The sequence below is a fragment of the Mizuhopecten yessoensis genome, unplaced genomic scaffold (assembly GCF_002113885.1).
Source record: "Mizuhopecten yessoensis strain PY_sf001 unplaced genomic scaffold, ASM211388v2 scaffold3819, whole genome shotgun sequence".
Taxonomy (NCBI): Eukaryota; Metazoa; Mollusca; class Bivalvia; order Pectinida; family Pectinidae; genus Mizuhopecten; species Mizuhopecten yessoensis.
Genome location: NW_018405235.1, coordinates 217,741 through 232,987, shown reverse-complemented (window position 1 = coordinate 232,987; position 15,247 = coordinate 217,741). Strand labels below are relative to the sequence as shown.

Below are 15,247 nucleotides of genomic sequence, written 5' to 3'. Positions count from 1 at the left end.
TTTTGTTGACCTTTGTCCATGGAAGGTCCCTGCAAAATTTCATTGAAATTGGTTCAGGGGTTTTGGAGAAGAAGTCGAAAATGTAAATTGTTTACGGACGCACGACGGACGACGGACGACGACGGACAAAAGGCGATCGCAATAGGTCACTTGAAACTTTGTCTCAGGTGACCTAAAAAGTGGATAGTACCTATTATGATAAATGAACAAACATTTTTAGAATTGATATTATGGTATGAAGAACATTGATATTTATCTAAAAAGTGTCCCGATTTGGGTACAGTGAGTTAACAGAAGTAACCAAGAGTAGGGAGAGAAGTAAGATAGCTCTATGTTTTTTCATTTTTGCATTTTAGTGGTCTGTATACAATTAATCTGTCCCTTTTAAAGCAAACATCTGTTTCCTTTACTCTTCGAACAGAGGTGTTTATGTGCATTGAAAAATGAGAACAAGAGTATGGAGTCCTATTCGAGAATCTGAGAACCTCCCCGCAGATCTAGAGCTGAGAAATTAATAAATCTCTGAAAATTCCACATTTTACCTGGAAACATGGTTTATTTTTAAACATCTGTATTAACCAGCCCTATAGTAACAAAGGCAATGTTTAACAGACAATGACTGAGGGTCGTATTTACCTGCAGGAATGGCATCACTCCATCAAACAGATAATGAAGGGTCCCTCGGACCAACTCCTGTTTGTTCGAACCCTTATCACTGCAAGATAGAGAGGTACATTAATACTGGCCAAGGAAACATCAAAGGACAGTTCTATAAAAATAACAAATTTAGTTAAACATGTATCAATCTGCAATAAAACAATTATTATTTACTGTAGGAACCTCATTAGAGGTGTCCTATATACTTACGAGTGTTATCTTTAATTGATAAGTCATTTAATTTAATGTTTTATGAAATTCAATACTATATTCAGATATTGTGTAAATATACATAAATCTATCATGATGATAAAATTACAGTGACTTTAGCCAGAGTTGCTGCACTTATGTAGAGAATCATTATAGATGTGAAATCACATTTGCGATATTTGATATTGTTATAATTTTACTGAAATACTGCATGCACCGTACCATCTAGCATCGATATCAGAACTAATGTTTAAAGGGATGAAAGCTTTGAACCCATGCAGCAGATAAATATACATGTGTACTAAGTTCAACACACAACTTTCAATCATTTGTTGTCACACTCTAGTCCTTTTTCCATCAACAGGGAGGGATATTGAATAAATTATACAACATGTAGCGATTCTCTGTTCAAGGATAAGCAATGGTGAAGGAATATAACAGGCACTGATCCGTTTGGCAAATATTATCACCTTATCTATTTTGTATTCCGGGGAATATAACAGGCATAGCTCTGATCTTTTTGTTTCACGAGTGACTGACATTAAAACAAAGAATGAATTATACAAGGTTACACTGTACAGAAGTAGAGACAGAAGCAGGTTCAAATGTTCGCACAATGTTCCATGGTAAGGATATGTATACACCTATGGTACAAATGGGAGAGATCAATGTATTAAAATCAGCCATCTATTGGGATCTTGGCACACTTTTGACAGAAAGTTGACATGTAACCAAAAGCAGGTTTAAAGCCCAATTAAATCATGCAAAGATTAAGATATAAGATCACTACACTACCCATATCTTACTACATCAGCTGATCATTGTTTAATAAAAGCCAGCCATACAATCAACTGCTTACTGGTCAATATCCTTGATACGCCAGGGGTTACGTTCACGTTCGCTCTCTGCATCCCAGGAATATGTCATAGCATATGTCATGAAGACAGGTGTCGCTCCTTTGTGATCTTCCAAGGACAAGTATCAGCCTGGCGATTGGTCAGGTTTTCTTACCCGAGAGCAGTTAGATAGATGTCTTTGTGCCTTCAATTTTGCTATGACATATTCCAGAATAGCAGAGAGCGAAAGTGAGTATAACCCCTGGAGTATCTAGGATGACTGACTGGTCAAGTGCAAAGTCACTTAGCTACCAGACAAACTGCTGAATACATCAGATCAGCCCAAAGTCACTGTAAGCAAGAATTTGCTCCACAAATCATGCAAAATAATAGCTTTTTCTTTTCCACATTAGAATCACCTTCAGACTTTCTTTCTTAACATTTAGCAGCAATATACCAGGTACAAGTCTTTAATATGTATGAGGCTTATTACATATATATAACGAGGCTGTAATTACCTCAAGTGCCGATCCTGGTTTTCTGATGTGCCTTAATATAGGAAGTCTTATATATAAGTCAGACCCAAAATCTATAATTTTTACACATTTTTCTTTCTAGCATCCTAGAGTATAATAGACAGGCTTGACTTTTCTTTTGCACATTCATACTCCTTTTGAAAATTAATTTGGATATTTTTTACCAAAATGCTTATTCAAAATCACTGAAACAACAGCATTCCATTACCAGTGCAGTCCAATATATTCACTTATTTCATGCAGTATATTATACGGTTACCTCTGCAGGCGTATGTGGAGAGGAACCCTGGGCCGGGAATAGGTAAGTTAGAATGTTACAAATCCCATGTACAAATACTAAGTCAGTTTAGGAAATTACGAGCTAGGATTGTGACTTCTCAGGAATGATATATAATTAATTAAAGTTTCTTCCAAACTGACTTTATCAAAATAACATACCAACCCACAATCGACAGATATTTTGTCAATAGTATTTGACCATAGATGAAACTGACCAGTAAGCAGGACACAACAATACCTTTAGTTGCAGAAACTAGTAATCTGACCTTCAATCAACTAAACTGACCAGTAAGATATACAACCTTAATTGTAGAATCAAGAAATTTGATCTAAAATTTACTAAACTGATAGCTAGTTTATATATTTCTGGAATCAAAAATGACTCGGTACAGCAACTTGGGGCTATCTACTTCAAACATGATGATGGTGATACATAATATATTTGAACATAACACCAGTACCCTGGTATAAGGAAACAAGGTTTAACTTGAAAATCAAACTTACTATAAGGTACATTAACAAGATACTCTAGCAGTTAATAATCTAAAAGGTTTGGTTTGGTTTTATTTTGTCTAATGCCCTATTAACAGCTAAGGTCATTTAAGGACGTAAACCAAGAGGAAAAACCTGATACATATTATACAGTATATTAAACTATACATATTATACAGTGTATTAAACTATACATATTATACAGTATATTAAACTATATATATTACAATACACTGTGTATAATTATATAACTGTACAGTTTAATGTTAATTATGTTAATACTTGCATGCAAGTCACTAAACATTTCTTGATACAATACAATAACACTATCTATTATATAATAGATACAATACAATAACACTATCTATTCTATAATAGATACAATACAATAACACTATCTATTATATACTAGATACAATACAATCAAACTATCTATTATATAATAGATACAATACAACAACACTATCTATTATATAATAGATAACATACAACAACACTATATATTATATAATAGATACAATACAATAACAGTATCTATTATATAATAGATACAATACAATAACACTATCTATTATATACTAGATACAATACAATCAAACTATCTATTATATAATAGATACAATACAACAACACTATCTAGTGTATTAAACTATACATATTATACAGTATATTAAACTATATATATTAGAATTCCCTGTGTATAATTATATAACTGTACAGTTTAATGTTAATTATGTTAATCCTTGCATGCAAGTCACTAAACATTTCTTGATACAATACAATAACACCATCTATTATATAATAGATACAATACAATAACACTATCTATTCTATAATAGATACAATACAATAACACTATCTATTATGTAATAGATACAATACAATAACACTATCTATTATGTAATAGATACAATACAATAACACTATCTATTATGTAATAGATACAATACAATAACACTATCTATTCTATAATAGATACAATACAATAACACTATCTATTCTATAATAGATACAATACAATAACACTATCTATTCTATAATAGATACAATACAATAACACTATCTATTATATACTAGATACAATACAATCAAACTATCTATTATATAATAGATACAATACAACAACACTATCTAGTGTATTAAACTATACATATTATACAGTATATTAAACTATATATATTAGAATTCCCTGTGTATAATTATATAACTGTACAGTTTAATGTTAATTATGTTAATAGTTGCATGCAAGTCACTAAACATTTCTTGATACAATACAATAACACCATCTATTATATAATAGATACAATACAATAACCCTATCTATTATATAATAGATACAATACAACAACACTATCTAGTGTATTAAACTATACATATTATACAGTATATTAAACTATATATATTAGAATTCCCTGTGTATAATTATATAACTGTACAGTTTAATGTTAATTATGATAATACTTGCATGCAAGTCACTAAACATTTCTTGATACAATACAATAACACCATCTATTATATAATAGATACAATACAATAACACTATATATTATATAATAGATACAATACAATAACACTATATATTATATAATAGATACAATACAATAACACTATCTATTATGTAATAGATACAATACAATAACACTATCTATTATATACTAGATACAATACAATCAAACTATCTATTATATAATAGATACAATACATTAACACTATCTATTATATAATAGATACAATTCAATAACACTATCTATTATATAATAGATACCATCCAACAACACTATCTATTATATAATAGATACCATCCAACAACACTATCTATTATATAATAGATACAATTCAATAACACTATCTATTATATAATAGATACACTACAATAACACTATCTATTATATAATTGATACAATAACACTATCTATTATATAATAGATTTTAATGTTAATTATGTTAATACTTGCATGCAAGTCACTAAACATTTCTTGATACAATACAATAACACCATCTATTATATAATAGATACAATACAATAACCCTATCTATTATATAATAGATACAATACAACAACACTATCTATTATATAATTGATACAATACAATAACACTATCTATTATATACTAGATACAATACAATCAAACTATCTATTATATAATAGATACAATACAACAACACTATCTAGTGTATTAAACTATACATATTATACAGTATATTAAACTATATATATTAGAATTCCCTGTGTATAATTATATAACTGTACAGTTTAATGTTAATTATGTTAATACTTGCATGCAAGTCACTAAACATTTCTTGATACAATACAATAACACCATCTATTATATAATAGATACAATACAATAACACTATCTATTATGTAATAGATACAATACAATAACACTATCTATTATGTAATAGATACAATACAATAACACTATCTATTCTATAATAGATACAATACAATAACACTATCTAATATATAATAGATACAATACAATAACACTATCTAATATATAATAGATACAATACAATAACACTATCTATTATGTAATAGATACAATACAATAACACTATCTAATATATAATAGATACAATACAATAACACTATCTATTCTATAATAGATACAATACAATAACACTATCTATTATGTAATAGATACAATACAATAACACTATCTATTCTATAATAGATACAATACAATAACACTATCTATTATGTAATAGATACAATACAATAACACTATCTATTATGTAATAGATACAATACAATAACACTATCTATTATGTAATAGATACAATACAATAACACTATCTATTATGTAATAGATACAATACAATAACACTATCTATTCTATAATAGATACAATACAATAACACTATCTATTATGTAATAGATACAATACAATAACACTATCTATTATGTAATAGATACAATACAATAACACTATCTATTATGTAATAGATACAATACAATAACACTATCTATTATATAATAGATACAATACATAAGTGACTTAGTTAGCATGTATGTAACTATATATCTCACTTCACGAGTAAAACCTTGAACATTAACATTTTAATACATTCTTTCAGTTGCAGTACTGTATTTTGGCCTAATAAATGCCCCATACCCTTTTTTCTGGTCCAACCGTTCCATCCGGTCATTTAGCCAAGACTTACTTTTGACTTTCAACATTGTTTAAAAGACTTTTATATAGAGGGTTCTTTAAATCAAATAGATTTTTCAAAACTGCCAGGTCATAAATTAGGTCAAATATAATGAGAAATTTTAGTACAGTACTGTAGAAGTAGATAAAATCATTTACATTTATTGTAATTTGTAAGTCAATCACAAAATAATAACAACAATTGTATAATTTATGAAAGACAAAATAACGAAGAAAGCAGATAAACCATTAACAGAAACTGTAATTATCCTAATTAATATATTAATATAATGCATATATTTTATATCAACTGAAGTGCAAAGAAATGCCACAACTAATAAAACAACATTTCCATGACAATAGTAACAAACATTAAATTGTAACAAAACAAAACGCTCTACACAATTTTTTAAATCACACACATCATTTCCACAGGCTTAAATTGATATAAAACACAATGAAACATTTTGAAAAATTGAATCTATTATTATAGCCAGCATTAATAGGTGTTTGCCTAAACCTGACCCAGGAATTAAAGTTTACGGTGGTGGGTAGAAAATATACTTAATTTCACATGTGATTTGTACTGGTTAGGTTGTTAGCCTTTAAATTGATCATTCATGATACTAGATGTATTTACTTATATGTTTTTTATTAAAGCAGAAGTATTAACAAAATAATGAACAAATGGATAATTTACAGAATTGTAAACCAATGAAATAAAACATCCAAATAGTGAAACTCCCAAGGTTGCTTGGGTTTAGACAAATTATCAAAACTTTAATTTAGTCTGATTTTGATGAAATTGATATAACCCAAATATATCTTTTTAAAATAACAGCAAAATCTAAGCACCATGGAAATAAGAAAGGAAGAAGGAAAGAAAACAAAGTAAAGTGAAACTAAAAACAAACCTTCCACCTTCACTGGAAGAAAAATAACATCATCAAACTAAAATGTGCAAAATAAAAAAATAAAAAAAAATGCATACTGACAACATTGATTGAGAAAAGGAAGGGGCATTTTTCTCTGAAAATTTCTTCCAACAAGTTACTATGGTTTATCATTATTATTGTGGTTTTTTTTTAAAGATAATGATTCCTTAAATTATTAATCTGTTAAAATTCTATTTATGCACTTTTTAATTTCATATACAATGTATCAAATTCTACAAGGTTGGTGATCAACCAGATATGACCAATGGAATATTAGAGAGAAGATTTGGTGATACATGTAGGTATTTCGTCTTTGCGTATTGCAGAGTAATCTTCTCTTGGGAGCAGCTATTGATTGTTACTTCATTGGTTTGTGCGAGAAAATTACGTCATTTTCTCAAAAATTGATGACGTTGCTCTCACAAACAAGTGACGTAACAATCAATACCTGCTCCAAAGAGAAGATAACTCTGCAATACGCAAAGACGGAATACCAAGTTATGACAGGGATATATATCCTTCAGTCACATGTATGGGAATTAAGGAGGGATTTCCTAAAACCCACAAGTTTGGGATATTAACCCAAATTCTCCAAGGGAAATAATTCAGAATAATAAAATGAAATCCTGTAAATTAAGGATCTGATAATTCATTGGTGGATAAACAAGTTTCAGTTATGAGAAAGAAAGGATTTTATTTTTGATTTGGCAGTTCAGTATCTTTTTATAGCAGCGTGAGCTAATCTAAGATATCAGTGATCAGAAGGGGAGATAACTGTGAAGTTTGTGTGTAAACCTAGATCTACCTTTGTGACGTAAGAAATACTAAGTACTTGTGAAAGTGTATTGTATAAAGTAGGAGAACTTTGCGATGTTCCTATCACTCGTTTGTCACAGTTTACAATAAACACGACTGTTTTGTGTTAGTTTGGCAATCAAAGTAATGAAAGGTCATATAAAGCAGTATAAATGGGAGCATTGTATCACATTTATTTTGCTATCTTTTTGTTTTAGATTGTCCAAATCAAAATTTCAAATACATGTATCTCCACTTTTAAAGGGGTGATATATGACTTGGGCATATATACATATATAAATTATACATTTTTTGTATCATTTCATCAGGACAGTCCTTGCTTTGCATAAATCTAATGCTAACCCTGATACTGCGAAGGTATAGACTATGGGTGATGGGAGTGGTATAGGAGTAAACAGAACGTGGATAAAGTTTACACAATCTAACATGAATATTACGCTAATACGGAACTGTACATCTTATAAAACACAACAGCGACAGAAACTTAACCATGGAAGTGTATTGTGTTGGGACTTACCATTTGGCCGGCGGTCTCTTGAGAAGAAGTTTGACGGTGTTAGGGTCCGTTTTGATGAATTCTGTGGTGTCCCGTAAGGTTTCATTTAAACCATTCAAGTACTCCCACATTGCCCTAAAACACAAGATGAAGGTCACCTGACCTATCACATCTGAACTTGACCTTTTAAATTCTAAAAGTCCCTTAAATAACCTCTCAACTGTGATTTAAACCTAATTTATTAATTTAATATCTAATTTTCATATATCTACCTGTATACCTAGATATATTTACCTGTATACCTAGATATATCTACCTGTATACCTAGATATATCTACCTGTATACCTAGAATGCTGACATTTTGATTCAGGAGGATCATTCTTACCTCAGGACTCCATTTCAGCATTTCTCCTCATACATTAATTAACCAGAGAGCACTTGCTCAATAATGCCTCATACACAATGAATTAACAAAATGTCTCTACTATATTTTGTAATGGAAAACAATCTACACTGGACTGAAAACAGTCCTAAACTGAGATTAGTTGAACTATTACTGAGATAGAAATTAGTCTCCATTGGTGATTGCATGGTCTCACAATCCCTACAAAATGAAAACTCTCTTCCTCAATTAAGTAAGAGTTTAAGCCTAGACTTATGTGTCGTGGGGGCCGGAGATCCCCAGCCTAGACTTACGTGTCGTGGGGGAGATCCCCAGCCCAGACTTACGTGTCGTGAGGGCCGGAGATCCCCAGCCTAGACTTACGTGTCTTGGGGGAGATCCCAAGCCCGGACTTACGTGTCGTGGGGGCCGGAGATCCCCAGCCTAGACTTACGTGTCTTGGGGGAGATCCCCAGCCCAGACTTACGTGTCGTGGGGGAGATCCCCAGCCTAGACTTACGTGTCGTGGGGGAGATCCCCAGCCCAGACTTACGTGTCGTGCCGGAGATCCCCAGCCTAGACTTACGTGTCGTGGGGGAGATCCCCAGCCCAGACTTACGTGTCGTGGGGGAGATCCCCAGCCTAGACTTACGTGTCGTGGGGGAGATCCCCAGCCCAGACTTACGTGTCGTGGGGGAGATCCCCAGCCTAGACTTACGTGTCGTGGGGGAGATCCCCAGCCCAGACTTACGTGTCGTGGGGGAGATCCCCAGCCTAGACTTACGTGTCGTGGGGGAGATCCCCAGCCCAGACTTACGTGTCGTGGGGGAGATCCCCAGCCTAGACTTACGTGTCGTGGGGGAGATCCCCAGCCCAGACTTACGTGTCGTGGGGGAGATCCCCAGCCCAGACTTACGTGTCGTGGGGGAGATCCCCAGCCCAGACTTACGTGTCGTGGGGGAGATCCCCAGCCTAGACTTACGTGTCGTGGGGGAGATCCCCAGCCTAGACTTACGTGTCGTGGGGGAGATCCCAAGCCTTGACTTACGTGTCGTGGGGGAGAGTTTACGCCTAGACTTACGTGTCGTGGGGGAGATCCCCAGCACCACTCTCTATCATACCGCCAGCTGTGTTCAGGTACACCCAGATGAAGAATCGTAGGAACGGACGCTTCAAGTTGTCTGTGATTTTCTTGTTGTTAAGAATCCGTAAAAGCTCTGGTATTTTGAATATTGTCTGACAAATGGATTCAATGAAGCGGTTCTCACCCTGTCAACAACAAACACAATGAAGAAAAACATTAATAAGGAACATTTAAATGATGGAGGACATTGCATAAAGAGAAATCTATTGAACAAATTTACATTCCAGCAAAGATAATATATAAAGCAACCCTGTACCTATACCAGGTATGTAGTATTAAAGCTGGTCTAAGATAAGTACTACCAGCAGTATAGTGTAGAAATAGGAAAGTCAAATGCAAAATTTCTAAGAAAGCTTTTCTCCTTTACTAAAGAGATATTAATAACCAATACATGTTTCCATTTTCACAAGGATGCATCTTCTGAAGGACATTTTTTAACAATTTATGTTTTTCAATTAAAGTGAACCTCTCATGAAATGCCACTTGTGTGGAAGCTCCCTGGTATAAGAATTAAGGGGATCTCAAGATAAATCAAACGGAACTTTCTATGCATTTCTTGCTTTATAACCAAAGTCAAATATACACACTTAAAACTTTTTGGGTTTAAGTCTCTTCCGAAACCTTAAAAATGATTGACAAAATTCGAATTTTTATCAATCTATCACTGGAGGCGAAAAATTTAACTTCAGCACAGAATACTAGTTTTGGTTTGAAAATGGTTTCATAAATGACAAAGTTTCTGTAAAAACACTGCCCATACAGAGTGCTGTGTTGATCTGTGACAAAGGACATACGTACCTCAGCACACGTAGCCAACATGTCCACCATAGCTATCAGATACTAGGACATACGTGCCTGGGCACACGTACCCAATACGTCCACCATAGCTATCAGATACTCGGATATACGTACCTCGGCACACGTAGCCAGAATGTCCACCATAGCTATCAGATACTAGGAAATACGTACCTCGGCACACGTAGACAAGATGTCCACCATAGCTATCAGATACTACGTCATACGTACCTCGGCACACATAGCCAACATGGCCACCATAGCTAGCAGATACTAGGACATACGTACCTCCGCCCACGTCGCCAACATGTCCACCATAGCTATCCGATACTAGGATATACGTAACTCGGCACTCGTAGCCAACATGTCCACCATAGATATCAGATACTAGGATATACGTATCTCGGCACACGTAGCCAACATGTCAACCATAGCTATCAGATAATAGGACATACATTCCTCCGCACACGTAGCCAACATGTCCTCCATAGCTAGCAGATACTAGGACATACGTACCTCGGCCCACGTAGCCAACATGTCCTCCATAGCTAGCAGATACTAGGACATACGTACCTCGACACACGGGGCCAACATGTCCACCATAGCTATCTGATACTAGGACATACGTACCTCGGGACACGTAGCCAACATGTCCACCATCGCTCTCAGATACTAGGACATACGTACCTCCGCCCACGTCGCCAACATGTCCACCATAGCTATCTGATACTAGGACATACGTACCTCGTCACACATAGCCAACATGTCCACAATAGCTATCAGATACTAGGATATACGCACCTCGGCACACGTAGCCAACATTTCCGCCATAGCTATCAGATACTAGGACATAGGTACCTCGGCACACGTAGCCAACTTGTCCACCATAGCTATCAGATAATAGGACATACATTCCTCCGCACACGTAGCCAACATGTCCTCCATAGCTATCAGATACTAGGATCTCGGCACACGTAGCCAACATGTCAACCATAGCTATCAGATAATAGGACATACATAACTCCGCACACGTAGCCAACATGTCCACAATAGCTATAAGATACTAGGATATACGTACCTCGGCAAACATAGCCAACATGTCCACCATAGATATCAGATACTAGGACATACGTCCCTCGGCACACATAGCCAACATGGCCACCATAACTATCAGATACTAGGACATATGTACCTCGGCACACGTAGCCAACAGGTCCACCATAGCTATCAGATACTGGGACAGACGTACCTCGGCACACGTAGCCAGCATGTCCCCCATAGCTATCAGATACTAGGACATCCGTACCTCGGCACACGTAGCCAGCATGTCCCCCATAGCTATCAGATACTAGGATATACGTGCCTCGGCACACGTAGCCAACATGTCAACCATAGCTATCAGATAATAGGACATACATCCCTCCGCACACGTAGCCAACATGTCCACGATAGCTATCAGATACTAGGACATACATACCTCCGCACACGCAGCCAACATGTCCACCATAGCTAGCAGATACTAGGACATACGTACCTCCGTACACGTAGCCAACATGTCCACCATAACTATCAGATACTAGGATATACGTGCCTCGGCACACGTAGCCAACATGTCCACAATAGCTATCAGATACTAGGACATCCGTACCTCGGCACACGTAGCCAACATTTCCGCCATAGCTATCAGATACTAGGATGTAGGTACCTCGGCCCACGTAGCCAACATGTCCACCATCGCTATCAGATACTAGGACATACGTACCGGCACACGTAGCCAACATGTCCACCATCGCTCTCAGATACTAGGACATACGTACCCATAAATGACAAAGTTTCTGTAAAAACACTACCCATACAGAGTGCTGTGTTGATCTGTGACAAAGGACATACGTACCTCAGCCCACGTAGCCAACATGTCCACCATAGATATCAGATACTAGGACATACGTACCTCCGCCCACGTCGCCAACATGTCCACCATAGCTATCTGATACTAGGACATACGTACCTCGGCTCACGTAGCCAACATGTCCACCATCGCTCTCAGATACTAGGACATACGTACCTCGGCATGTGACAAAGGACATACGTACCTCAGCACTCGTAGCCAACATGTCCACCATAGATATCAGATACTAGGACATACGTCCCTCGGCACACATAGCCAACATGGCCGCCATAACGATCAGAGACTATAATATACGTACCTCGGCACACATAACCAACATGTCCGCCATTACTATCAGATACTAGGACATACGTCCCTCGGCACACATAGCCAACATGTACACCATAACTATCAGATACTAGGACATACGTACCTCCGCACACGTAGCCAACATATCCACCATAGCTATCAGATACTAGGATCTCGGCACACGTAGCCAACATGTCAACCATAGCTATCAGATAATAGGACATACATAACTCCGCACACGTAGCCAACATGTCCTCCATAGCTAGCAGATACTAGGACATACGTACCTCCGCCCACGTCGCCAACATGTCCACCATAGCTATCTGATACTAGGACATACGTACCTCGGCTCACGTAGCCAACATGTCCACCATCGCTCTCAGATACTAGGACATACGTACCGGCACACGTAGCCAACATGTCCACCATAGCTATCAGATAATAGGACATACATACCTCCGCACACGTAGCCAACATGTCCACCATAGCTATCAGATACTGGGACATACGTACCTCGGCACACGTAGCCAACATGTCCACCATAGCTATCAGATACTAGGATATACGTACCTCGGCACACGTCGCCAACATGTCCACCATAGCTATTAGATACTGCAGGTCTTTGTGGTTGTTTTCTGTTAGAGTTTTCTCCCTTTAAAATACAATTTCATCAGATTATATATAAGGACACTAGACCTTTCACCCCTATGTTATTTTAGTAAACTCTTCCATGCTTTGATCTGAATGAGTCCATTATCAGCTACAGTGGTGAAAGGTTAACTGTTACTAATTCTGACAGTCACAATGACCTAGAATTAATAAGTTAATGATTGTATCTAATCGTCTTTTCTCTAAGTACTGTAGCATTAAATTATACCAAGGTTTGTAACGTACATGGTCAAGGACTTGTGCCATCGAATAAAGTACTAACAGCCATGGATAAACAGGATTAAGGGGAAATAACTCATAATAAATACAAACACATGGATAACAGGTTATTTATATAACAGTACAAATGTACATAATACAAGGGAGACACTTCGAGAAAAGACAAAGGAAATTCACCAACTTAAACACCAATTACAGTAAGGGAATTTAACCAGGAAAACATCGGTCTTAATCAGGGGATACTACAATTCAAAATTAAAAAATATAATTCTTTGTTTGCAATTTCAGAAATATACATGCATACATAAGTTTTCGAAAGAGTTTTAGGAAGAAGACAAAGCTAGATGTTTAACTTCTATCTTAAACCTTCACCACTTGTTAATGAAGCTGATGTATAATCGTTAGTTGACAAACACCATAAGCAACACCATGCAGAGTTATCCTGACAGACTGTTAGTGGGGTATTGACAGGGGTTAGCATTTGGACTACTTTGTTTCAGAAAACTTGCATGTAGTGCCATAAAATGTACATGCAGTCTAGCAACACCAAGACCTTCAGAAATCCTTTAAAATTGTCACGTTGTGAAGGATTCCATATACTCTAATATGTAGATCTTCTTACTTAAATATCTATATAGGACACACTGACTAGCATATAAACCATTGATGTGTGTATCTCATTGATAAGCTGAAAGTCCATCACAATGGGATGTTGATGCATGTAAAAGTGAAAGTATACTTGTCATGTGATAGCCACCTCTAATGCATAACACAAGACAATCATGACAATAACTCTTTATAAATACTGAAAATCAATGGGAACCTATCTTCTCTTTGAATTGCATCTCAATCCAGTTCTGTATTTACCTATTGTTCTGTTTCTTAAATTTTGAACAATTTGAAACAGAACTGGTCTTGGACAAATTATAAATTTCTAAAATGAAGCAAATTGATACAAATCTTGTGTTAATGTTTCTAGTGTAAATGCCATTTTCACAAACATCTGGTTTATTCTGCTTGATTAGACTTAATAAGCATTAATTACAGTGTTTGTAGTAAATATCACATAACACCAACGACAAACCATGCAGCTAGTACGTACCATCCAGATCTGGGGGAAAATTTACACAATCTCTTTATAAATAATCAAAATTATCCACATGAATCACATGCTTTGTTTACATGTCAACAGGCTGACTCTTGTCTAATGCCCCAAAACATTCACAGGGTAACACTGTCAAACTATATCCCTTTCATCTGTCAAAATTAAACCTTTCCAATCGCCAACTTTACTGTGCTTTCATGCATTTCATTAGATTAGATTACCAAAAACACAACTTGTTTACTATTACTATAGAGATGAAGTGATATACTGACTGGATATTTATCTAGTTGGGAGGGGGTAGGGGAGGAGGGGGTGAGGAGGAG

At 35.5% G+C, this 15,247-nt stretch overlaps 1 protein-coding gene across 1 annotated transcript in view; it reads right to left on the bottom strand.

Moving 5' to 3' along the window:
• LOC110448078 overlaps positions 1-15,247 on the bottom strand; it is a 189,636-nt gene that overhangs the window by 67,261 nt on the left and 107,128 nt on the right. Inside the window, exons 45-50 of the mRNA XM_021494119.1 lie at positions 14,922-14,930; positions 13,502-13,583; positions 9,877-10,064; positions 8,434-8,547; positions 7,080-7,091; positions 637-715 (exon numbers count right to left, since the gene is read on the bottom strand). Coding sequence (XP_021349794.1) covers positions 637-715; positions 7,080-7,091; positions 8,434-8,547; positions 9,877-10,064; positions 13,502-13,583; positions 14,922-14,930 — 484 coding nt within the window. The remainder of the gene's footprint in view (positions 1-636; positions 716-7,079; positions 7,092-8,433; positions 8,548-9,876; positions 10,065-13,501; positions 13,584-14,921; positions 14,931-15,247) is intronic.